Consider the following 23682-nt stretch of genomic DNA (forward strand, 5'->3'; position numbering starts at 1 on the left):
CAAAGCATAGGATTCAAACCCAAGGACAAATCATTTTATGTCTTAGGCAAAAACAAACGATATACATACATCTAATTCAAACAAAATCTGATTTACTTTCAATCTCTCTGTAACCTAAATCCATTTTATTGAAAAGATAGTATCAATAATACATGTATTTGAAACATACAAGTACAGCAAATACTAAGATGTAAGCTACATAAATGTTTCAAACACAAAGAATAATAACTATTAATTGTAAAAAAAGACAATGAATAGGCATTACAAATAATAAATACACTTATTGAATCATAATGAGCACAGTCTCCATAAATGGATATATTCAATTGCACTCGGTTTAATTTTTACATACAGTCCCTTTGTCGCAAAGTAGTTAAAAACAACCGGATAACATTTGCAAGGTTGACTAAGATTCCATATTATCTCAAAGCATTTCTGACTGGGCAGAAAGTCAATGCCCCACTTGTTATGACCCCAACTGACTGTGTATATCCTGAAAGCTTGGCCTCTGTTTGGCATTTCTCTTCCAGCAGCTCAGCATCAGGTCATTATAAACATTATCAGGACAACGTGGTGGCTGAGGGAGGTAGACCTGGAAATATGAATGAAAATATTGTCATTGAAGAACACCAAATGACACACTGTACATATTTTCAGTATATTGTGGCATTGTGGTGACACAAAAGTACGGTCATTCATTCTGTATAAGAGGTTCAAGTATATATGACAGGCTTAACGTTGTAATGCACACCTGTTTGCCCTGGTCCCGAAAGAATTCGCCTGTATTTTCAATGACTTGCTCATCCGAGAGGTCGGAATACGGCTGCTTCTTGCAGAGCGTCAAGATCTCCCACAAAGTCACCCCGTAGGCCCACACGTCACTGGCCATAGTAAATTTACCCTGTAAATCAGATAAACAGGGATAATAATTCATCTCAAGGTTACATCGATGCACTTTTTATAGCAGATAATTCTACTAAAACTATTGTGTCTATTGGACTTCTTGTCAGCAGTAGTGAGTCAAGGGTAAAAAAACAAAACGACCCGATGTTGTTTACATTTTTCTTCTTCTTCTTCCATCTAGCACTAGACTGAGTCACTTATGTTTTTTTAGAGTTTCCACTCACCAACAAAATACTCTCCCAAGACATCCATCGTATCGGAAGAACGGCTCGTCCCTGGATTCGATAGTAATCGCCACGATACAGGTTGCGACTCATGCCGAAATCGGCGATCTTGATGGTGTAGTTCTTTCCCACCAAACAGTTTCGTGTGGCCAGGTCACGATGGACAAAGTTGAGAGAGGACAAGTACTTCATGCCAGAAGCTATCTGCATGGCCATGTCTATCAGTTTGCTGTAGCTAAAGCCCAAAGAGCAGGAAGAGGCTCTTTCAATCAACAATTTCTGAAACTAAAGTGCCCTTATTAAAGATAAAAACCTACCCGACTGTATTTTTCTCATCATTTTCCTTTTGTCCTTCCTCACTTCCCCCCTCAACGTCTTTTAGCCGGAGATTGCAGAGGAACTGGTTGAGGTCTCCGTTCTCCATGTATTCAGTGATCATACACAGAGGGTCCGTGTCCATACACACAGCTCGCAAACGGACAATGTTGGGGTCCCTAAGGCGAGACATGATTCGGATTTCCTCCAGGAAATCATTCCTAAAATATGATAAGATAAAGAATAGAAATGGGATACATTTGTCTGACTTTCATGCATAGTTGATATGTTTGAAAGTATATATGTTATTTGACTGGAGTAAGACAATACAGGAGATACTTAGATCCAGAACTTTCCTGGCCTTTTACTTTAAAGTTATATTTTACCACAACAAATTAAAATGCTCAGACAATTCATAAAAGTCTTTCATTCATTCTCTGAACTGCTTATCCTCATAAAGGTTACAGGGGGTGCTGGAGCCTATCCCAGCCATCTATGAGCACCAGTTGGGGGACACCCTGAATTGGAAGGCACTCAGTCGCAAGGCCTTTATGTCTATTTATTTCTTCTTCTTCCTTTAAAAAAAATAATTTTGGCACTGCTACGATTCCTTTTTATTTTGCCGTCTTTGTTTTTGTGTTCAAAAAAGATTACCTTGCACTCTTGTTGGCATCTTTGCGCAGTGTTTTAACCGCAACTAGTAGAGGTGCTTCCATATGCCCTTCTCCAAATACTAATTCATCATCTACAAGGGTCTGCATGCCTTCTGCTTCACACAAGTGCACCTAAGAAAACATTTTTAATTACAACGTATTTCCAAACATCCCAAATAAAAAGTGACAGCGAATTAGATGCACCTCTCCAAATTGACCTTCTCCTAATTTCTCTTTGAAAGTGAGTTTGTCTCTGGGGAACTCTCTAATGGATGGATCCACGCCAGCAAAGATATCGAGATTAACCGATGAGATGGAATTACTCTCTGACTCTTGCTGGTTGATGATGTTTGCCTCTGCATAATGCGGGGCACCATCGGCACCCCCAGCTGCAAGTGCCCTGTACGAGCTGCTTGGTCCTAATATGGAAAACACAGATGCATGCAGTGGTTAATTTGATATTAGAGCAGAAAATCAAATGTTGTATTTTTTATGGATTAGCTGAAACTGAATACTACAATTCCTAGAAAGGATTCAAATGGGGAATATTGTCACAATCTCTTAATTTCCATGAAAGTGACCATTTAATCATTCATTTCAAAATCAAATGTTGTATTTCTTTAAAGGATTGGCTGAATTGAAATACAATTCTCGGAAAGAATTTAAATGGGGAATATTCTCACAATTTCTTAATTCCCCCCAAAATTGGCTGTTTATTCATTCATTTTCCATTCTTATTCTCACAGGGGTCGCGGTGGTGCTGGATCCTATCCCAGCCAACTACAGGCATTAGGTAGGGGAACCCTGACTTGGTGGCTAGCCATTTGCAGGGCACAAGGAGATAGACAACTATTCACGCTCATACTAATACCTAGGGGCAATTTAGAATTCTCAACCAGCATACCATGCAACTTTTTGGGATGTGGAGGGAAACCAGAGTACCTGGAGAAAATCCACACATGCCTGGGGAGAACATGCAAATTCCACACAGGAAGGTCCGAGCCTGAGATCGAACACTCGATCCCAGAATTGCGAGGCCGACGCGTTAACCACTAGACCATCGGTCCACAAAATTCACTCTAAATAGTCATTTTCTCGGCCCTCACCCATGTGTTCGTTGAAATGTGAAAACTCAGGCAGTCTTCGAATGAGGCGAGAAGGCTCCTGGTAGTCCGAGGAAAGCGGGAAGATCCTTTCATACGTGGAATTGGAGGTGGAGAGAGAGGAGGACAAAGAGGAACGGTGGAAGGAAAATGCCTGAGTCTGAAACGCCAGGCGGGCCGTGAGTTCCTCGTCCAGAATTCGCCGTGATGCCTTTGTGAGATGAAAACAAATGGAGGATAGTCACTAGTTTTAAGCGAACTTTCCCGAATTGCACTTGAATGACCTTTTCACACCTTTTCTAGCATTCTTTGCCACACCTGCCGCCACAGGATGATAACTATGATGGTCAAAAGGATAGCGATGATAGCCACCAAGCAGCCAATGAGGATCCTTGTATTGCTGTCGTCCACTTTGTGAGTTGGATCCTCTCCTAAATAATACGTTAAATGAGACTTGAATTGCACAAGTTTACAGTAATGTCTAGAGCTTAAACCTTTATAGGGCACTCATTTAACGTATTGGCTGCCATTGACGGTGACAGACGTCCAACCTTATTTTGACTGGGAGACTGGGTTATCTTTGCTTTTTTTTTAAATGACTAAAAACCTGAGTTAATTTGATTAAGGAATCCCAAAGACCACCAGAAGAGAGCAGTATTTGCTTCCATAGAAAAGCCAGCTAGATATTTATATATATATATATATATATATATATATATATATATATATATATAATATATATATATATATATATATATATATATATATATATATATATATATATATATATAATATATATATATATATATAAAATCAAATAAAACCTGGAAGAGTGTTTGTTGGGTGACCATGTTTTCGAGGAGCCAAAGAAGTGTTGTATACCGCTGAGCCTGAGAGAAAAACACAAAAACAAAATCACAATGGACAGAAATAGTGTGGAGCTAACATGACCTGAATATCCACTTTCACCTGACTGGAAGGCAACTTCGCTGAACAGCATCCAGAGATCAGCGAAATGAAAACGACATTTGATGGCGATGGCCGTCCGGTCCCCGAGAGGAACGGTGACAAAACGGGCACTTTGGCTCACGTGGTCGACATTTCCCCTGAAGGTCACCGGGTCAGATTCCCAATTTGAGCTGGATCGGAAATAACAGCTGGCCTGTTTGAACATCCGCACCCCTTGACTGTACATATTATTGCAGTGAACCTGAAGACAAGTGACGGAAAAGGAGTCGTGAACATTTTCCACATGAGATGAATCTCTAGATTTTTTCCCTTCTTACCTTCATCGAAGTGAAGTTTCGTACGCGGTCGAATTGAAATGTCATTTCTACGTAACCTTTGGGAGAGCTGTTGTTGCTCCAGCCGACGTAGTCGTACCCCGGCCACATTCCGTAGATATGACTTTGGAAGAAATCATCCAGACCCCAGGTTCCATCGCTCAGTTGGCCCAAACCATTTGTAAGTCTGGTAGGAAGAAATAAATAGAGCAGCAAATCAAATTGAAAAAAATGGGGCCTCCTGACAATAAATACCATCCAATTTCTGTCATCCCCAATCAATACAAATGGATTGTATCTGTTGAATTACATTTGAAAATTCTGTTTCATTTTGTAAAACATTTTTTTAGACAGTTGTTATAAACCCAACTAGTTTATGTCGGTGTAATGTGATCAGTCAGTTTGAATCAATATCCCAGGATAAAACAATAATACAATTTAAACTGGGAATACTGGCTGTCAATCCTCACGTTTCAGTTCCATTGATGACCCGAAATGTCCTATCCATTTTGACTGGGAGGGGTGAATGGGACATTTACTGTCGTCACTAACAGGCAATGACCTAAATGTGTGTTAAAAATGGGTTTAAAAAGACATATTCTGAACATGAAAGCGTTCAATCAAATCAGGCAGACATATTAAGAATTATTTATATATTTATTCATGTATTTATTTATTTATTAACTTACTTATTACCTATCAATTTATGTCTAAAATTCATTTCTCTTGCTACTGTGACAATGAAATTTCCCGAATACGGGATGAATAAAGTTATCCAATCCAATAAAAGTTATCCAAGAATCGATATCCTATCATTCAAAAATTGGTGATTGCACCCCTGTTGGTTAAATGCTGAATTTCCTCACTTTTCGGCAGATGCACCATCATACACAGAGTCATTGAAGAAGACGTCCAGGCCTCGGTAGTTCATCCGATGCCCTTCTGGGATGCTGTACGACATCAAACCATCTAAAAATAAAAAACAGATACAATGATTGAGCATCTTGTTTTACCGACAGACCCACATTAGGAGTAAATAAAGCCAAAGACGAGGACCAACCCAGCCACTCGCAACCGTAGAGCTCCACTCTCATACACACGATCAGCGAGTGGTCAGTTAACGGCATGAAGCGAACATATCGTGCGATAATAGGCGGCTCCAGATCCTTAAGCACCACATCGTATGCATTTCGATTGCCCTCAATAACCTGGTGGATGAAAATCTCTTCAATTGACGCATTGAAGCCACTCTTCTCTCCGTACAAGAGTGCAACGACCCCCCCAGGGTGCTCACCTGCCGCCCCTTTCGATCGCTCCAACCCACCCAATTGCCGCCATCACGGCTATACTTGATCCTGTACCGCTGGGCGAATTCATTACCCATGCCGTCGGCGTGGCGCCCTTGCGTGCCCACCAGGGTGATGAAATGAAGCGAGCGCAGGTCCACCTGGAGATATTCTTTAAAGCCATCTGATTCAGATAAAATATCAGGGCACCAAGCACCGTCTCCATCCCCGTTGTCGAAATCGAGCCTGCCGAGCATAAAGACGATGATTTTATTTTTTAATCATGTTGGAAAATGACAATGATGAAGCAGTCAAGTATGTACCTCCCAAATTTTGCAGCAGTTGACTCTGACCACTGACTGGAAGCAGAGATGTCCTCATCCTGAATCTGCCCACCAGCCATACCCAGTGGATAGCGACACATTTCTGCAAGCACACAAGGCATCCTTGATACATGAAAACATTCACATACCTTAAGGGTTTGTATACAGTCCATGTATTTACAAGGGAAGCGTGCTTTTACGGCGCGCTCCCCTTCCGGCAGCCCTGCAAGGCCTCCTCTTCGGAACAGAGGTGTAACTGTGTAGGTGCCCTTCGGCGTTTTTTTTTCTTTCTCCACCACAACCACGTGAGGCCCGTGTTTGGCTTTCGAGTGTGGAGCTTTTTATTTTGTGACAGAATCATAAATATATAGTAAACCAGTCGGTTCAGTTTTCTATTTGGAGGCCCTTCCTCAATAAAATGTCTTCTATTGAAGCAGCAGGACAACAACGCCTTAGGTTGTGAAAATATTCAAAGTGGGGAGACTGCCCACGACTACGCCTGGAAACCGCTTGTGAAAGAAAGGTCTCCCTGTTTGGACTGTATTTGCTGTCTTACATTGAGAAAACCACGCGCACACACTACTTTAATCCCATCTCCTCTATTTTTTTGCCTTCATGTTACTGTGCAAAAGGTATTTTAAGATCACGTGTCTCATCTGCATTGTGTGGTTTGATCACTTTGGCAACTTATCAACATGATCACTTAAAAAAAAAGTCCAAAAAACCTGTACGTTTATTGGCAGCAGCAGATAAACAGATAAGAGAACAAGATGAATACCTACCTGGATTAACTTGACAGTGTGCGGTGGCAACGAGCAGGACAAAGACAACATGGCGGGTGACCTCATTACCCCCCATGACTGTTGTGACTTCACACCTGTTTTATGTCAGAAGAATGCAGAAATTGAAGGGTAAAACCTACAGTCCGTCATGTTCTGGTTGGATACATTACTTTGCTCTTCAAGACGCAAATACGATTTCATTGCTGTCCAATTTGTGAATTTATAGTGTTATTTTTTAGCCAAGAAGGCTTATGAATACATTAAATAGAAAGAAAACAATGGCATTCTCCAATATAGTGATGGGCTAATTTGACTGTATGATGGAAACGTATGTTGCGTCGATGCAAGGATGGAAGCTAAACATAAAGTAAAGAATTAAAAGAATGATCTCCAAAATATGAAATGGGTTTACCTGTGATTATTTTCCTGTTAGGAAGTCATCAGGCTGAGCAAATAGTCCACATCTTCCTGTCGTTGGCCTCTTCTGGACTTTTTGAGAGGGAAAAGAAGTGAGAGAGGGAGAGGAAACGGAGGCTGGTGGAAAGAAACTGAGAAAATAACACTTTGGGGTTTTGAGGAGGAGGCCAACCTCCCAGAATTTCACCTGATTTACAAATGGTCCAAATTATGGTCTACAGAGGTAGTACTAATAGTAGATGTGGTAGGAAGCTGTGATGTTTTTTGTATTTTATCTTATGGCGGCCAAAGAGCATTTTTGTGCAAAGGTTATGATTGAATTTGAAGTTAAACCCATTGTAAACAAAAGTTGATTATGGAGCTTTTCAGAATGGCTAAAAAATGATTGAAAAATAAGTCCAGAATTTGGCAACCCTTGTGAATGGTTCAGAAAATGAATGAAGTCAAGAATTCAAACTTTCTACTACATATTCATCAATCATAAGTAAAAAAAAAACTATGATAGGCGTGATGACCTCAGTTTACTGGTCCAAAATAACATTTTAATGACATAATTAATTTGGTGTTCACTATATTTGGTGCAATCACAATGAAATTCATGCAAATGTTAACCTTTTTTTTCTCAGGAATAAAAGCCAACTGTTTATACAATCGTCATTGCTTACCAAAAGGGCAAATTCACTTATGCAAATATCAAAATAAATAAATAATTGTCTCATTCTGTTTAGATGCATAATGATAAATAACAAAGGCACATACACTAGGCTAACTATTTTATTTATTCATTCATTTCAATATCAAGTCCAGCCTATTATATGATTTACTTTTTCTTCTACCACACCAAAATGGTTGTGGTAACAGGGTGGCGTGCATTTTTTAATTATTTGAATGATTAAGTTTATTAAAACAAATATTGCCACAGTTACAAGAGATAGCACCGAAAAATAAATAACAACCCCTCCCCCCAAAAATGTTTCTTCATCTTATTTTATTTTTAGATGCTATTTGGTCATTATTAGGGGTGGAACACGAGAATAAATGACAACTACAATGTGTACTCTAGACTTTTTTCAAAAATATTTCCTAGCAAATCATAAATTTGGTCTCAGCATATTTTCTCAGAAACTGCAAGGTTTAATATTGTCTATGTGTAATGTCAAATGTTCTTTATATTCGACATAGATTTGTGGTTGCAAATTTGTTGGGATGATTAAATAAATCCTAGCAATGAGAACAGGTTAACATTGCCTTTATGTAATTTCTCTTATAAAGCACTGCAGCACGAAAAAAAGTCTAAAGAGAATTAGGAGGATACACTGTAATCTCTTTGGACCATAATGTTTATCATCTTTCATGTTCCAAGCCTCACAGCAATTCAAGCTGGAGGTTTTTTTGGGAGACATTTCACTTAAAATGAAAAACGTTAATCCAAAGTGCATCCGCGAGGGAGAATGATGAGACTCGCGCTTATCCTCTCAAGTGAAAAAGAGGCGTTATGTTGACGTAGAGAAATCTCGCTGGTTTGAGGAGATGGGCTGTTAAAACACCCAGTAAAATGAGCAGGCAGCTTCTGGCGGTGCACCCACTATCACTATCAAGCTTCACAGAACACATTTGAGGAAATATGTTTAATTTCACAATGCGGTACATCAATGGTATGTTTTTAAGTGCACTTTCATCTTGCAGTACACTTCATGTAAGCAGACTATTAAAGCGAGATGCTGTGTGGTGTAATTGCTGAAAATTCAGCAACAATCTTTCACATTTAGCTTCAAAGAATGTTAAAAACATGATGTGAGTATTACAATCACTTTTGTGCATGTCTACAAAGATACATCAATACCTGTAGTTAAATCCAAATAGTAAATCATTCATTGTTTCCGTACTGTTTAGGCCACAGGTGTCAAAGTGGCAGCCCGGGGGCCAAATCTGGCCCGCCACATCATTTTGTGCGGCCTGAGAAAGTAAATCATGAGTGCCGGCTTTCTGTCTTAGAATCAAATTAAAATGAAGAGTATAGATATATATTAAATTTCCTGATTTTCCCACTTTTAAATCAATAATTGTAATTTTTAATCATTTTCTGTGTTTTTAGTTCAAAAATCATTTTGTAAAATCAAAAAAATATACTAAAAAAAGCTAAAATAAACATTGTTTTAGATCTATACAAATGAATGTTCAGGGCTTTTAATCCAGGTCTTTTAATCCATTTATTTAAAAAAATCTAAATATTATATCTAAAATGGTCGGTCCCACATGAAACCAAGTTGACGTTAATGCGGCCCGCGGACCAACCCCAGTCTGACACCCTTGGTTTAGGCTCACAAGGGTTGCGGGGGTGCTGGACCTTATCACAGTTAACTATGGGCAGTAGGCCGGGATACCCTGCGTTGGTTGTCAGATAATTGCAGGGCACAATGAGATGGAATTTAGTGTTGAACCAGCCTACTCTGAATGTTTTTGGGATGTGGGAGGACACCGGTGTAAAACCCACGCAAATTCGGGGATAACATGCAAACTCCATACAAGCAGGTCTGTACCTGGGATTGTACCCTCAATCTCAGAACTGTGAGGCTGACGCGCTAACCACTTATCTACCGGGACGGAATTAGTAAATGTGACATCTGAATATTAAATGAAATGATCACATTTAAATGTTAAATCTAGACGGTTTATCTAGTAAATCAAAATGTTCAACCTAAGTGTTTTGGATGAAACTAAATCAGGGTTCCATTAATGTAATTTGCATTTTAGCTAATTGTTTGGTTTCTCCCAAAACATTTATATTTACATCTAATTGCAACATTTTAGTTGATTATTTAGCCTGAACATTTAGATTTAGATTTAACATCTAGATTTATTTTCAAAATTTATATTTAACGTCACATATTTGGATTTATCTATATTAAAACACATCTAAATGGTCAATTTGCTTTAAATATGCAAAAAAAGCAAGTCTCAAGTTATTTTTAAACAATGTTCAAAGCAAAATGTTACAAACTATTGCGGTTATTTTCATAATTAGCCGCTTTACACACAGTATCACATGTAAAAAAAATATTTATGTTTTTAGTTTGGGCAAGAAAATATTCTCAGTGTATACATGCACAAAAAGCAAAAGCATCTCTCCCACATTTCCAAAACGTAAAGACAAAAATCCTTGCTGAATGCGTCATACCACCGTTTTTAGCACCCTATGGTTGGTATGGCAACAACATGGAGAGCAGTCATGTCGCCAAGGCCTGTTCACATTGTACACACGCATACATCACTGAACAAAGAATAGAGAAAACTAGAACAGCCGGCACAAATTGCACATTGCAATGCATGCGAATGCTGTATGAACCTGCAATAGATCACAGAGCTATATATGGAGGCAGAAGCTTGTTATCAGCAAAACACTCTTTATGCTTCAAGCATGTCTGCAACCTCCATTACACAGTGCTTCAATTAATCACTGGCTCCCTGTTTCAGTCTAGAAATGCCAGGTCTCAGGTGAAATCCTGCTTTTCTTCTATTCAAGTGAAGCCAAAAAGCAGCAAATGCCTGTACGGCAAAGACCCTGAAAAGATATTTAAATGTATTTGTGGAAAATAAATAAAATCCTCCTCAATTTGCTGCCATTGACAACTACGGATAATTACTCCATTCGAACAAGAGGGCCGGCAGTGTACTATCATGTCTCCTCTCTCTAGGAGAGCTCTCAATTGAAAAGGATTCCTAACCTAACGCTGTCATTGGCAACCCAAATGTGGAGATGAAACACAACAAACGACAACAAAAATGTTTTCTCATGAGCCTCTGCTGTGGTTTAGACGATACAATTCTTGCTACTTCGATTACATTGATTATTTAACATGCAAGTTTGATTCCACATCCGGTCTGCCAAAACATTCCCAATTTTCAACGTTTTTGTAAGTCGCTGACACGTTTCAAAAAGGACGCTTTTGACATTCGGGTTGTGCAGTCTTGCACCTCTATACGGCAATCTCATCTCCTAAGCAGTCTGAGAAACTCTCAGTATTCAGCACGTTAAAGAGTCGAAAGGTACCGTCTAGCCCAGCTCCTTCGCTGTGTCCCCAACTGTCCCGGTCGTCGCTCTCGTCCGTGTTGGATTCATACTCCGATCCAATTCCCGATTCCCGGAACCGGAGCAGCTCCAGAGCTCCCAAGACCGGCTCGGTCTGCGACGGACTGTCACCCTGCGTGCCATCGCCGGGCATTTCGCCGGTTCCAGGGCTTCGCTCCTGGCCATCCGGAACTCGGGAAGAGAACCGGAAGCACTCCAGGCGAAGCGCGTTGCCGCCGCCGCCGAAGCTCAGGGGGCTGATTTCGGCGCCGGTGGTGCTGGAAGAGCAAGAGACCCAAGCGCTGTCGCTGATCTGGTGCTGGGATTGAGAATCTGAAGAGGGGCCTGTAGAAGGAGACGGGGTGAGGGGCTCACTGGGCGTGCTGGGGGGGCGTGCGCGAAAAGTGATCTCCAGAAGACTGTCCTGCGAGCCCACTGAGGACAAAAAATAAATGCATTAAAGTACAAATACAATACAATACAAAGTTCCAGAAGTCAGGGCACTGAAAAGCAGTGTTCTAGTTACTTTTGAAAAGTAAAGAGTTAAAGTTATCGTTATCATCAAACTGTCTTTGATAGTCTTACCCTGACATCTATGTTACCCAATCAATGACCTCTTCCATGACGTGCTTTATTCACGTTAGAGTACGAAGAGCCATATGGACTCTAGAGCGTTGTTCAAGAACCCAACGCCGCCAATGGACACACCGTTAGAAGTTACAGTAAAAAATAGCTTTGTTATGTAACGCACGTAACAGCGTTAGTTCCACCATTGCTAAAAAGTCATTGTAGCACTGCTGTGTATTGCACTTACTGGATGTTAATTGACCACCCGTTTTCAACTCGAGTTCTTGGATCTGTTTGACCAGCGTTGAAATGTGTTGCAGCAAGTCTGTGTTCTGTTGCAACAACTTCTGCACTCTCATTTGGGCCTCGCTTCGAGCGCAAACCTCCACGGAGAGCTGGCCCCGCAGCACATGCACCTGAGGAAATCCAACGATTAGTTTTAAGTTCATCGTGAAATTGAACAGAAAAAGCAACATCTTCTGCCTGTGTGTCTGGACTCAGAGCCTTCAAAGCCTTAATTTGAAGCCCTCAAAAGAGACCATGCTTATCATTGTGGCTGGATTGGACACTGTAAAATTGTTTTCGATGTTAGATTTTAATTCATCTATCTGATTTCTATTTTTAGTTTGAATTATGGCGTAGGATTTTCTGAGGATTTCCTCTCCCTAACATTTTGGTCTCAAGACAAATAAGTGTGCAGACATTCATTCATTCATCTTCCATACCGACCATCCTTGAAAGGGTTAATTGCGCAAACAAACTGCATTGTTTTTTTATTTTGCATGTGGATTTTTTTTAAAAACATTTTGATTGCTGGTCTAAAGTATGGTTATCATTATTTTTGTTTGGCCAGAGGAAAAGTACTTTACATGTGGTTTGATAAATGTACCATTTGATAGGTGGGATTTACGCTGTCTTGCAATTCCATGTTTGCTATTCACATATTCTAGTGTCTATAACTCACTTCCCGAGTACCTGGGCTGATGCTGCCAGCGCCTGCTGCTCTTGCTGCTCTAACTGCTTCTGCAAGAAATGGACCTGGTGGTCTGAAGCGCAGGGAGTCTCTGCAGCTGACTTCCCCTCAACAGAAGCTTTACTAGCTGGGGAACTCAGCAGAAGAGAGCCATCGCTGGAGCCCTGCAGTGGAGACAAAAGACTGCTGTGACAGGGAGATGATTTTTTTAGATGGTTAGAAAAAATGTCCAGCGCTTGTAAATTCGTAAAGTGTTCGTAAATGTCACTGGGAAGGGGATGGTCTCATTTGTGTGCGAAAGCCCAATAGCTAGTGGCACTAATGATCAAGCAGGGTTTACGATCACTACCTTTCTATTACCACCAAGGACCTTTTTGTTCCTCTCTGGGTCTGATGAAGTGTTACACTCGATACTCTCCTCTGTTGTGGCTTCAAGGTCGGTCTCCTCGGACAAAGCCAACCTCTTATCGGCTGTGGAGGAAGCAGACAGCGAGGGCATTTAGACGGCGTGCATCTCATCTACAGGGGCATCGTAGTGTGATCAATAAAGTGCAGCAGCAAGCTAATGAAAACTATCGTTTAGAGCAGGGATGTCAAACTCATTTTTTGTCACGGGCCACGTTGTAGTTTTGCTTTCTCCCGGAGGGCCGTTGTTTCTTCCAATTAGGATGCCAAAATTAATCGATTAATGAATTGACAGCTTTCACGATAGTGGAGAGATCATTTTTGGACATTAAAATGAGTAGAAATCTTCTGTTTGAGCTTTTTAATAGCAAATATTCTCTTGTAGTGGCTATTTGAAATGTTTTTAATCAAAAAAAGAGGGTAAATATTAGATCTATCATATGTTTTAACCTTTAGTTTTTTATTTAAAAAGGAAAAAGAGTGAATATTGTGTTTTTAAAAATTGGTTTATTTACAGTGAAAAATTAAAGGGGCAAGAGGAAACATTTTAGATATAATATTATATATAATATCGGATTTAAAAAACTGGATCAAAAGCCCTAAATATTCAGTGTATTATAGATCTAAAACAGATTTAAAAATGCTTTTTGAGCTAAAAACAACACAAAGAGAAAAAAATACAATTTTGGATGTATTGATTTAAAAAGGGGAAAAACGGGAAATATTCCCTATATATCATTAATCGTCATCTAAATTTGACCATAAAACAGAAAGTCGGCACTCATGATTTACTTTCTCGGTGGGCCAGATTTGGCCCCTGGGCCGCCACTTTAAAACCTGTGATTTAGAGAATGTGACATATTGTATTTTTATTTTGAAGGTGCCTGATGATGCCAGAGAGTCAGTGGTAAGCAAGGGAAATTTAAGACAGGCTGTTTGTGATTGACCTGGTATTGCCTCCCGCTGCTTCTCCTTCACCTCTTCATCTTCCGATTCATCTGTTTTCTTCTGCAGGGTCAGCTGGTGGCACACATCAAACGCTTGACCAACCGTCCTCACAATCCGCATGGCCTGAGACTGCAAAGGGAGACGGGAAGGTTTGTTTTTTGGTTGCGGAATGGAAGGAAAGTAAGACGGTGGGAAGAAAATGAGATTTAAAAGAGAAAGGATTGCTGGGGGGGGTCTGTTAGAGTGGTGGGGGGAGCAAACAAGGGAACCTTCGCTTGCTCTGTATTGATTCTGCTGCTATAGTGATAAATTGGCCAATTACGTGCTAAAGTCAAGATTCTGTAAAAGGAAGTAACTAATACTTTTCAATTTCACCTCATGTTTAAGAAAAAGGCACAATTTAAAAACGTTGCGGCTTGTCGCAGGTCATCGGCTCTAGAGTTCCAATCCATTTTGAATGGTTGTCTGTCTCCTTGTGCCCTGTGATTGGCTGGCCATCGATTCAGGGTGTCCCCTGCCTGGTGCCCGCGGTTAACTGGGATAGGCTCCAGCACCCCTCACAACCCAGTCAGAAAATGAAGGTATGCCCCATCATATTAAAAAAAATAATGAATTGTCAAATAAATGGTCGACTCTCCTCACAAGACTGAAGCTCAGACTTCAGATGGTTGATGAAAAAAAATCTAATTTGCTATTCACGCACAGCACACGTTACTCTTCCGATGGGAATCATTATTATCCAGTCCCAGCTAAGCCCCCGTCTGTCTCGTCTCCATGGTGAAGGTATCATTGAGAAATCATCTTCGTCTTGGGGAAAAAATTCATTAAACTAGATGCGAATTCAACTCACCTTCCTCTTTGACTTGAAAACATTACAGCGAAAGCTATTGTTTTCTCCATCTCTTGCTATATAACTGAAGATCTTGAGGTCTTGCGCATCATGTGAGACGTAAAAAATCCTGGTGGCAAAAGAGTGCAGAGCTTTTTCATTTCATTTCTTAATGAATTCATTCACTCTTACTGATGGCGATAGCGATCATTTATCGGCAGGCCTCCAAGTCAAACCATTAGTGTCAATGGCAGTGAATAATTAGCAACCAGCAGTCCGATTAAGTTACCCAACTGAAGACTCCAATTTTCTCAGAAGCAGAGAGCGCACCTTATATATGAATATTGGTTAATAATGGTAAGAATTTCGTTTCGGCAAAGGTCCTCAACCTCTACTATATGTCTAACACAACCTCAAACCACTACTACTACAACTACTACTACTACTACTACTACTGCACCTTATAAATGTTATACATCTAATAAGTGAAAGCAATTTTAAAATGGTTCACTCATTGAATGTGAGTCTTATACTCCAATGTGGTTCATAGACTAGAAAATATGACATGTTTTTTAGTTCGGCCCCCACCTTACTATGGGATCTTGTGTCACCAGGATTGTATTCTCATCCCACGTCCAACCTTTTCGCTGTCAGGACGTGTGAAAAAAACAACAACGGCGAGTTAGTTCTTTAATGCAATATTAAATGATTCTGCATGGGACTGACCTTCTTTTTTCTTAGTATCACTTTGACAAAATCTGTAGAAACCACAATATTGACCTTCTTTTTCTTGATGTTCTTCAGTTTGAATTCATACTGCAAAACAAAACAATGGTGTTTTTGCATTTCAAGGTCAGTCAAGTAAAGTAAAAGAGGTTGAAGAAGAGAGTGATGAATACGGTACAGTTCTACGGAGACGGCTCTATTTACACAGTGACAGATGATATATGGGAAAAGCGAAACGGGATCATCCAGATAGTGGAACTTTTTTCATTCGCGTCCTCTCAGAGGAAATGTGAGATTGAGAAAACACAGTTATCCTTTCCGTTTCTCCTTGCGGTTGGTTTCAGATTCCAAGTTCAAACCTAGCAGCGGGGGGCTGAGATATTTAGCACACTATCCTCCCTCTTCATGATTAATGGTGGAGCATCGTCTATAGACATCCCTCCCTCGCAGACAGAGTCGATTGGAAATCACAAATCATGTTAAAAATGACTAATTGATCACAAGGCTCAACTCATGTCAATTGAGGATACTTCACTTGTCCAATTTGCTTTGTCCTCATGTTGATCGGACCCATCATGACACATTAGACAGAAATTGATCCGTCAGGATTTCAAATCAAGTTGCTGTTATTTATAGTCAGGTAGCAAGTGGCCGGGATGTCAGAGCCAATGACTCAGGAGCAATTTTATCTACTACCCGTGATGTGCGTGCGTAATATCCACTTCAATAATACATCTTGTCATACGCTCTTACTCACCACTTAGGAGGAGTTTGAAATGTTCTGACGTGGCAAAGGGGAAGGTTTCCCTGCAAAGCTTGAGTGCATATACTATGTACACAATGGGTGTCAGAGGGAAATTACTACGTCTGACAACTCGGATTGCTGCAGACCAGTGAACGAGTGGTTAGCGTGTCAGTCTCGCAGTTCTAGGATCATAGGTTCGATCCCAGGTGGGTCCTCCCTGTGTGGAGTTTGCATGTTCTCCCCAGCACCTCAAAGTTGACACTTAAGACCTTTAATCCTTTACAGAGCATCTCACTGTTCTTGTTAATTTAAAAAAAAACTCTTATTTTTCATTTTTTACACTAGAGAGATTTAATGCATTGAAGAGGATGTGACTATTTTAAAGAATATATAAATTTTGAGATTATTTATAATTGTTTTGTTTTTTATTATGTTATCTATAATGTGAAAAGGAATATTAGTAAAAACTAAAATGAATAAATGCTGACATAAACACTAGTTCCAGCCCCAAATAACACTCTAAAGCAGTTCTATACTGCAAGTGTTACGTCTTTGGCAAGACGTCGAGGCGAGGAAACGGGGAATACGACCCAATCGCAGGGAAGCAGGCGAGGACGAGGGAAGTGGTGCTCAAACGAAAACTTTAATAACTTTAGCAGGATCTTATAAAATAACAAAGACTTAGAAATCAAATCACATAACCAAACCTGACAAGGGGAGAATCGGGAAAGCGAGGAACGAGTCATATGGAACAGGGATCGAGGTAACGTGGAAACATAGGGTGGACAAACAAAAGCAGACGATCCAACCATGACGACATAATCAGTGGGGTTTAAATAGACTGACATGGGTTGATGAGACAATTAGGAACACCTGGGACAACAGCTGAACACAATGGGCAATCACTCGGACAAGACACCAGGGGGGAAAAAGCACAAAACCAAGCAACCCTAACAATAAGATCCTAAAAGTACAATTGCAAGAATAAGCAATGATTTTCAATCTACATGGATTTTTTTTTACCATGAAAGTTATACTGTTCATGTTGGATCAACATAACAGCAATAAAGTTCTGAACTGCAGTTGAGGAGTGAAAAACATTGCACCTATTCAAATCATACACAAAACAATATTCCGTAAAAAACAATTCCTGAAAGTGGCAAACATGAAATGTGGTATTTTTGTTTTCTTTTAGACAACACTGTTGCATCAGCAATTAGGACTGAGAAAAATGTTTTTTTTAAAGAGTCAGATATCCTTAACATATGCCAAAGGGGCATCACTTTACCAATGAGGATTAAGTCCTCACTGAGTGTCATCGAGGACATGACTGAGCTCGCTGCGACTAAATAAGTTGGATGTTAGATTAGATCTGAGACCAGCAGCTAGTAAATCCTCTCCTCTCCCTACTACACTGCAGTGAGAAGTAATTGCTCTGCAGTCACTGGCCTCGTCTGGACCGGAGCCTTGCAAGATGTTGAATTTTCAAATGCCGTGGCAAATAAACCCCAGGCATAAAGTCCGAATCCAGATGTCATTTTATAACTTCTAATCAAAATTTAAATTCAGCACGGCTGAATGAATTGCATAGAGGGTGTGGTATACAGCCATGAAACAATCACATGTATGAAATATTTGACAAGTTCTTACTCGGATTCTTCTCATCGCAGCAACTATTTCCATGCGGCTTCCAGGACGACCTACTTCCAAGCTGCCAATGTACTGCAAAACCCAAAAAGAAATGGATGTTTAAAGACACTCGTCCACTTGTTACTCTACTGCCGCATCCGGTAAAACTCCTGATGTCACACTTGAATGATAATGACCAAAAAAAGTGATGAGTGCCTAAAAGAAATCAAGACATTGGCGTGGACTGGACACGTTAGTGCAGAATGGCCATAATCTAGCAAAGCCTAGGAGCAAATGATGCAGACCTCCCATGACTAAGGGTGCAAGTAATACTACCAACCTTTGCCTCGAAGGAGACTCCATGCTGGAACACCTCCTCGTTATGCATGGGGATCCTCAAATCGAGGCAGTCATCCACCAAATTATACTTGGTCACCCCTGGCATGGCTCCTGGATGGAATGATGACAGACTCGACACTTGTTTGGCCTCAGACGCGCTAAAGACGAGAACGGATGCGCATCTTTCTGCGCACAGTCACTCATTGGAGGTCATCCGGGTCGATCGATATCGATGACTTCGGCTCCGGGAGCTGATCGATGATCGATGTGATGTGCGCAGTAGCCGGAGAGCCTGCGTCCTCCTCGAAGGCACGACGGAGGATTTGCGTGTCACTGTTGTGGGATGGAGGGTGACTAGACACGTGACGGCTGTTGTTTCCTCCAAGCTCTCCATCAAGAGTGTATTTGTTTTAATGCTCAACGTTGCTTGTCATCCTTGGAAGTGGGTGGAAGAGAGAAGCAAAGTGCTTCTTTGGAGCAGGGCTGGATTTTGTTGATTTGTCTGACATCAAGTGGTAGCATCAAGAACTGTATCCCTTTTAACTCATCCCAGACTTGCCCTTTATAAGGAGATCTGCAAACCTTCAAGTTATCTCTAAAGAGTTCAAATATATTTTTGCTTCTCAAATGTGTGTGTTTTATTAACTATGAATCATTGAATTGCTCTAAAGACTGGAATTAAAATGAAAAAAGATGTCCTTAAACCGGAAAGTCACGAAAATGCTATGCCGAAACATAGGTGCCATTGGAAATTTATTTCATATCAATGTGCTAATATGGAGTACTCATTGTGCAGTCTAAGTGCGTCTCTTATTATTATTATTATCATTATTATTATTATTATTAGTAGTATTAGTATCATTATCATCATTATTATTATTATATGTAGTAGTATCATCATCATCATCATTCTTCTTCTTTTTATTATTATTATTAGTAGTAGTAGTAGTATCATCATCATTATTATTATTATTAATAATATTATTCTGCAAAATTGTGATATTAAAGACTGAATTCATTTCTATTTTTTTAAATGGGTTGAATTAATGTTATTGCTGACTGAAAAACTGTAATACAGTTTTCCTCCTATTGTTCTTAACTTTTAAAGTTGGTCATGCAGACAAAATACTATATGAAAAACAAATAAACCATGGCGGTCGAGTGATTAGCGCACCAGCCTTACAGGTCTAGGGTCGAAGGTTCGATCTCAGGTGGGTCCTCACTGTGTGGAGGCTTGCGTGGGTTTCCTCCAGGTACTCCGGTTTCCTCCCACGTCCCAAGAACTTGCGGGGTAGGCTGTTTTGACACTCTAAATTGCCTCCATCTCCTCGTGCCCTGCCGATCACCAATTCAGGGTGTCCCCCGCTTGGTGCCCCTATGATTTTGAAAACCTTCATTTCGGTGCACTTTGTTGTTAACCACTCACCTGAGCTGCCCTCCAGGGCTTGTGCCACATTTAAAGGGGATGAAAGGAGCGTGTTCAATTGGCAGCCACAGTCGGCTATAAAACACACACAAAAAGGCCGTTAAATTTACATGAAATAAATATAACGAGCATTTTCACAGTCCACAAAGTCCAGGATGTTGACCACTATCATCAGAACTATGACACCAATGTGCTTCCCACTAGCTCAAAGGACATTAAAATAATAAATCAATACAATACCTACCTGACTACTACAGTCAGCTCACCCACAATCCTCATGAGGATAAGCACTCATTACAAAATGGGTATGGTAGAAGTGAAAATTAGCCACCATGGTTCTGCCCAGCAGGAGGCGACAGAGTTCTGTATGATTTCAAAGGCAAAGTTAACCAACCAGAAAGGTAAAAGTCAAATTTAATGAGAAGCTCTTGGCAGTATTTGCCTCTTCACTACTAAGTCATGGAGTCCCTCTTTTTTTGACTTTGGTGTACTACCAAGGTCAAAAGGAGGAGAAGACCCCATCACTCTCCTAAGGAACGGCAAGTCCTGGAGATACTACTGTATTACTTTTCGAAATGCTCAATCAGAAAGCCTCTCTGGGGTGTCAAGGAGGTCGTCTCATTGGTTGACTCACATGGAGAACCATCTACTCAATGAATGAACTTACTACAAAATAGAACATACAGTGCTTTCTTATACGGGGCTTTTTATTATACTTAATATAGGTACTTAACTGTTTTGTGATTAGTAACAGAGGCTGCACTCTAACACACTAACACGTGAGCTTCAACTTTTTATAAAAATGTCATCTGGCATGAAGAATATGTTATTTTCTGAAATGGGGAGAATCACACAGTGCTCAACTTGAACTAAGTGTAAGTACATATCTTATGATTGTACCCATCTGAGATTTTTCTAATGCGGTCAGATCATTTTTCCCCCCTATTTATTTTATGAAATTGTTATATTTAACTCACTAGCTGCCACTTACAGCCTTAGATGTCCAATCCATTTGAAAATTAATCATTTAGGTTTCTCCTCTTTAACATTTTATCTTATATTAGAGCAATTAAAGGGTTTAAAAGTGTGGTAAGTATCAGCATTTTAGTAAAAATGTGTACATTTGTTTGGTGACGTCACTCTGAAAAACAGTCATTTTGGGGGGGAAAAATTCCAAGAAACCATGTATTTATCTCTTTTGGGGCTATTTTGACACTTTAAGTGCTGTTCATGTACGTCAGGAGGCATTTAGTCGACTCTTGTACTGGTTTACTTAGTGCACTCAGCACCTAAATCAAACAAGGCCAAACGGTCGATACATTCAACGAAGCTCATTTGTAATTTGTCGGACAGAAAAAATGGAGGCTTACATTGCCAGAGTTTGTGTTGTTCCAATTTCCTACACAGGACGTATGAATCATTTTCGGATAAAACTATTGAATTTCTTGGTGGGGGGAAAAACTACTTAAATGCTGGCCGCCACTGAAATAAAACCAAATGCAATGTTTTGTTAAAAAGAATGGGTTTCAGTCAAGAGGCTGAAATGTTAGAGCAACAAATTTGTGGAATTTTTTTTAATTGCTTTGTATGTTTTATTGCTTGACGTGAAATTTAACTCACTGTAATTGTAGTAAATGCTCGGATAACATCAATTTAAATCAAACCAAAGGCCTTTGATTCGAATTGTGGCATACTTTGTAATATCGGCAAATATCATTGTCTAAAGAATTGATATTGTATTGTATTGTCATTGTATGTGATTCTGGGATTGTGCCACATTTAAAGAGAATAAAAGGAGCATGTCTTGGGGGTGTTAAAGACATATTAGAGGCACTAGATAAGGTCATGATCTTTCTTATTTAAAAAATGGACTTCAATCAAGTCGTACAAAACATTTTAGAGAAAATGATATCATGTCATTTCTGAGGAAAAGGGAGGCAGTGACTGCATGTGACAAAATATGTTCTACCTTAAAGTAGGTAAAGTTGGTCACACCATTTGTGTGGCTGCTTTCCATCTGTAGGTCGGAGTCTGCAAACACACATACACAAATCCACACACATGCATAGAGAAGAAAATGACTCAGGTCAGCCATGTGCCAAATTTAACAGATGAACTTGTAAAGTGCTTGGTCTTCAATGCTGTTTATTACTCATTTCGCAATGGAGCTTTAATGGATGTATGATTAAAGTCTAAATCAGGAATGTTTTGAACTCATCTAAAGTAAAATAAATAATGATGTATTAAGATGTCTTGAAAGATTTACCGACCTTCTCCAGGTCAGAGCAGCCATGGGAAATATCAAAAACAAACTTTCTGAGGTTGGATTTTGAACTGTAGTGACGAATTCTCAAAGACATTTTGTCAACCTATTTTTCTTAAATATTTATAGGATGCTCACATATCATTCATTTTCTGAACCGCTTATCCTCACAAGGGTCGCGATGTTCACATATCACACAAAATAACCCACCACCAACGACTCAGTGATGTAAAATACTATAAAACTAACACTGAACGAAAGGCACATTAGGAAAAAGACTTCCACACGAGTAATGTGCGGTGAGGATTCTTGCTTCTCAGGCATAAACACGAGAATCAGATCATTATTTTCTATGAATTTAGCATTCATAAAAAATAAAAGATGTTCAAAGTCTCTTCTTCACTTGCCTGAGAGCATATTATTTTGAACCAATGCAAACAAGGTAACACTTGAGGAGATTTCCGAGAAGACAAGGCCAGTCTTCTTTATTTGATTATTTATATATTTTTAAAAAAAGAGCCAGTTGTGTGTTCCAAGGTTGTGTTCCCTTGCCAACCATGGCATCGTTGCTTTGCTTTTACAGAGCACACGTAGGGTATAAAGGAGCACTATTACTCATCCGATTAATCACCAGGCACGTGGAAAATATGTTTTGGAAATATGGATTATGGCTCAGATCCACTGTTTAGGTGGGTGTTCACATGGAGTTGATGTCTGGGTAGGGAAGATCATGGCACCACCCACTTACCACTTATGAAATACTAGACCCTTATGAAACATATTAATTCTAGTCATAGGAGATGAGTGAAGTGAAGCTATTATTTTGGTGTACTTCATCCATTCACTGCCCGTAAAATATCAATTTCATGGATGGCTGCACGTGTTAAAATAACCAAGACAAAAAAAAAATCAAAAACAAGGGTGGCAGCAAAACAGCTCATTGCATTCATATTCAGTTTAGATGTGGAAAGAGGATTCGTTTTATACATGAAATGTAAATTGAGATCATGGATTGGAAATACGTGTATAGTTTTGATAATTTATCAGTTTTAGTTTTTGCTTTCTTTGACTGTTTTTGTTCCCTTTTCACATTAATTCTTTCAATTTAGGAACCACTTGTGTGGGGTGCTGGAGCCAATCCCAGCTAACTATACCCCAAACCAGTGGCCAGGCAATCGCAAGCCAAAAGAAGGCAGCCGTGCACACATCATACCTAAGCGCAATTTAGAGTGTTCAACCAGCCTACCCTGCATGTTTTGGGTATGTCGGAGGAAACCGGAGTACCTGGAGAAAACCCACGCAAGCCCGGGGACACATGAAACTTCACACAGTGACAACCAACCTGGAATAGAACCCTCTAACACAGACCTGTGAAGCCGACACGCGAACCACTCGTCCACCGGGTCGCTATCCTGTTTCACAGACAATAATTTTTAGGTCTACATTTACTTCCGTGACATATTTCAGACGGATG

The 23682-nt window shown here is 39.9% G+C and overlaps 2 protein-coding genes across 3 annotated transcripts; both read right to left on the reverse strand.

The window, feature by feature from the left end:
* Positions 1 to 128: 128 nt before the first annotated feature.
* Positions 129 to 7402, reverse strand: ddr2b (discoidin domain receptor tyrosine kinase 2b). Its single transcript, XM_077615308.1, has 17 exons — positions 7285 to 7402; positions 6873 to 6967; positions 6091 to 6193; positions 5776 to 6013; positions 5542 to 5689; positions 5348 to 5450; positions 4485 to 4668; positions 4168 to 4408; positions 4023 to 4088; positions 3493 to 3629; positions 3202 to 3409; positions 2300 to 2514; positions 2097 to 2227; positions 1445 to 1663; positions 1128 to 1362; positions 752 to 901; positions 129 to 592 (listed from the first exon to the last, which is right to left on the reverse strand). The coding sequence occupies exons 2-17, from the start codon at positions 6946 to 6948 to the stop codon at positions 467 to 469; spliced, it is 2580 nt and encodes an 859-aa protein (XP_077471434.1). The 5' UTR covers positions 6949 to 6967; positions 7285 to 7402; the 3' UTR covers positions 129 to 466.
* A 2821-nt stretch (positions 7403 to 10223) lies between these two features.
* On the reverse strand, positions 10224 to 18982 carry LOC144086285 (carboxyl-terminal PDZ ligand of neuronal nitric oxide synthase protein-like). Of its 2 annotated transcripts, XM_077616180.1 has the most exons (10): positions 18521 to 18982; positions 18202 to 18273; positions 15807 to 15896; positions 15669 to 15727; positions 15102 to 15210; positions 14251 to 14380; positions 13248 to 13369; positions 12901 to 13062; positions 12173 to 12341; positions 10224 to 11793 (listed from the first exon to the last, which is right to left on the reverse strand). In XM_077616180.1, the coding sequence occupies exons 1-10, from the start codon at positions 18623 to 18625 to the stop codon at positions 11267 to 11269; spliced, it is 1545 nt and encodes a 514-aa protein (XP_077472306.1). In that variant the 5' UTR covers positions 18626 to 18982; the 3' UTR covers positions 10224 to 11266. The 2 variants fall into 2 exon arrangements, with proteins under 2 accessions (XP_077472306.1, XP_077472307.1); XM_077616181.1 differs by lacking the exons at positions 18202 to 18273; positions 18521 to 18982 and adding an exon at positions 17259 to 17424.
* Between the last annotated feature and the right edge of the window lie 4700 nt (positions 18983 to 23682).

This window comes from Stigmatopora argus, chromosome 12, assembly GCF_051989625.1.
Source record: "Stigmatopora argus isolate UIUO_Sarg chromosome 12, RoL_Sarg_1.0, whole genome shotgun sequence".
NCBI lineage: Eukaryota > Metazoa > Chordata > Actinopteri > Syngnathiformes > Syngnathidae > Stigmatopora > Stigmatopora argus.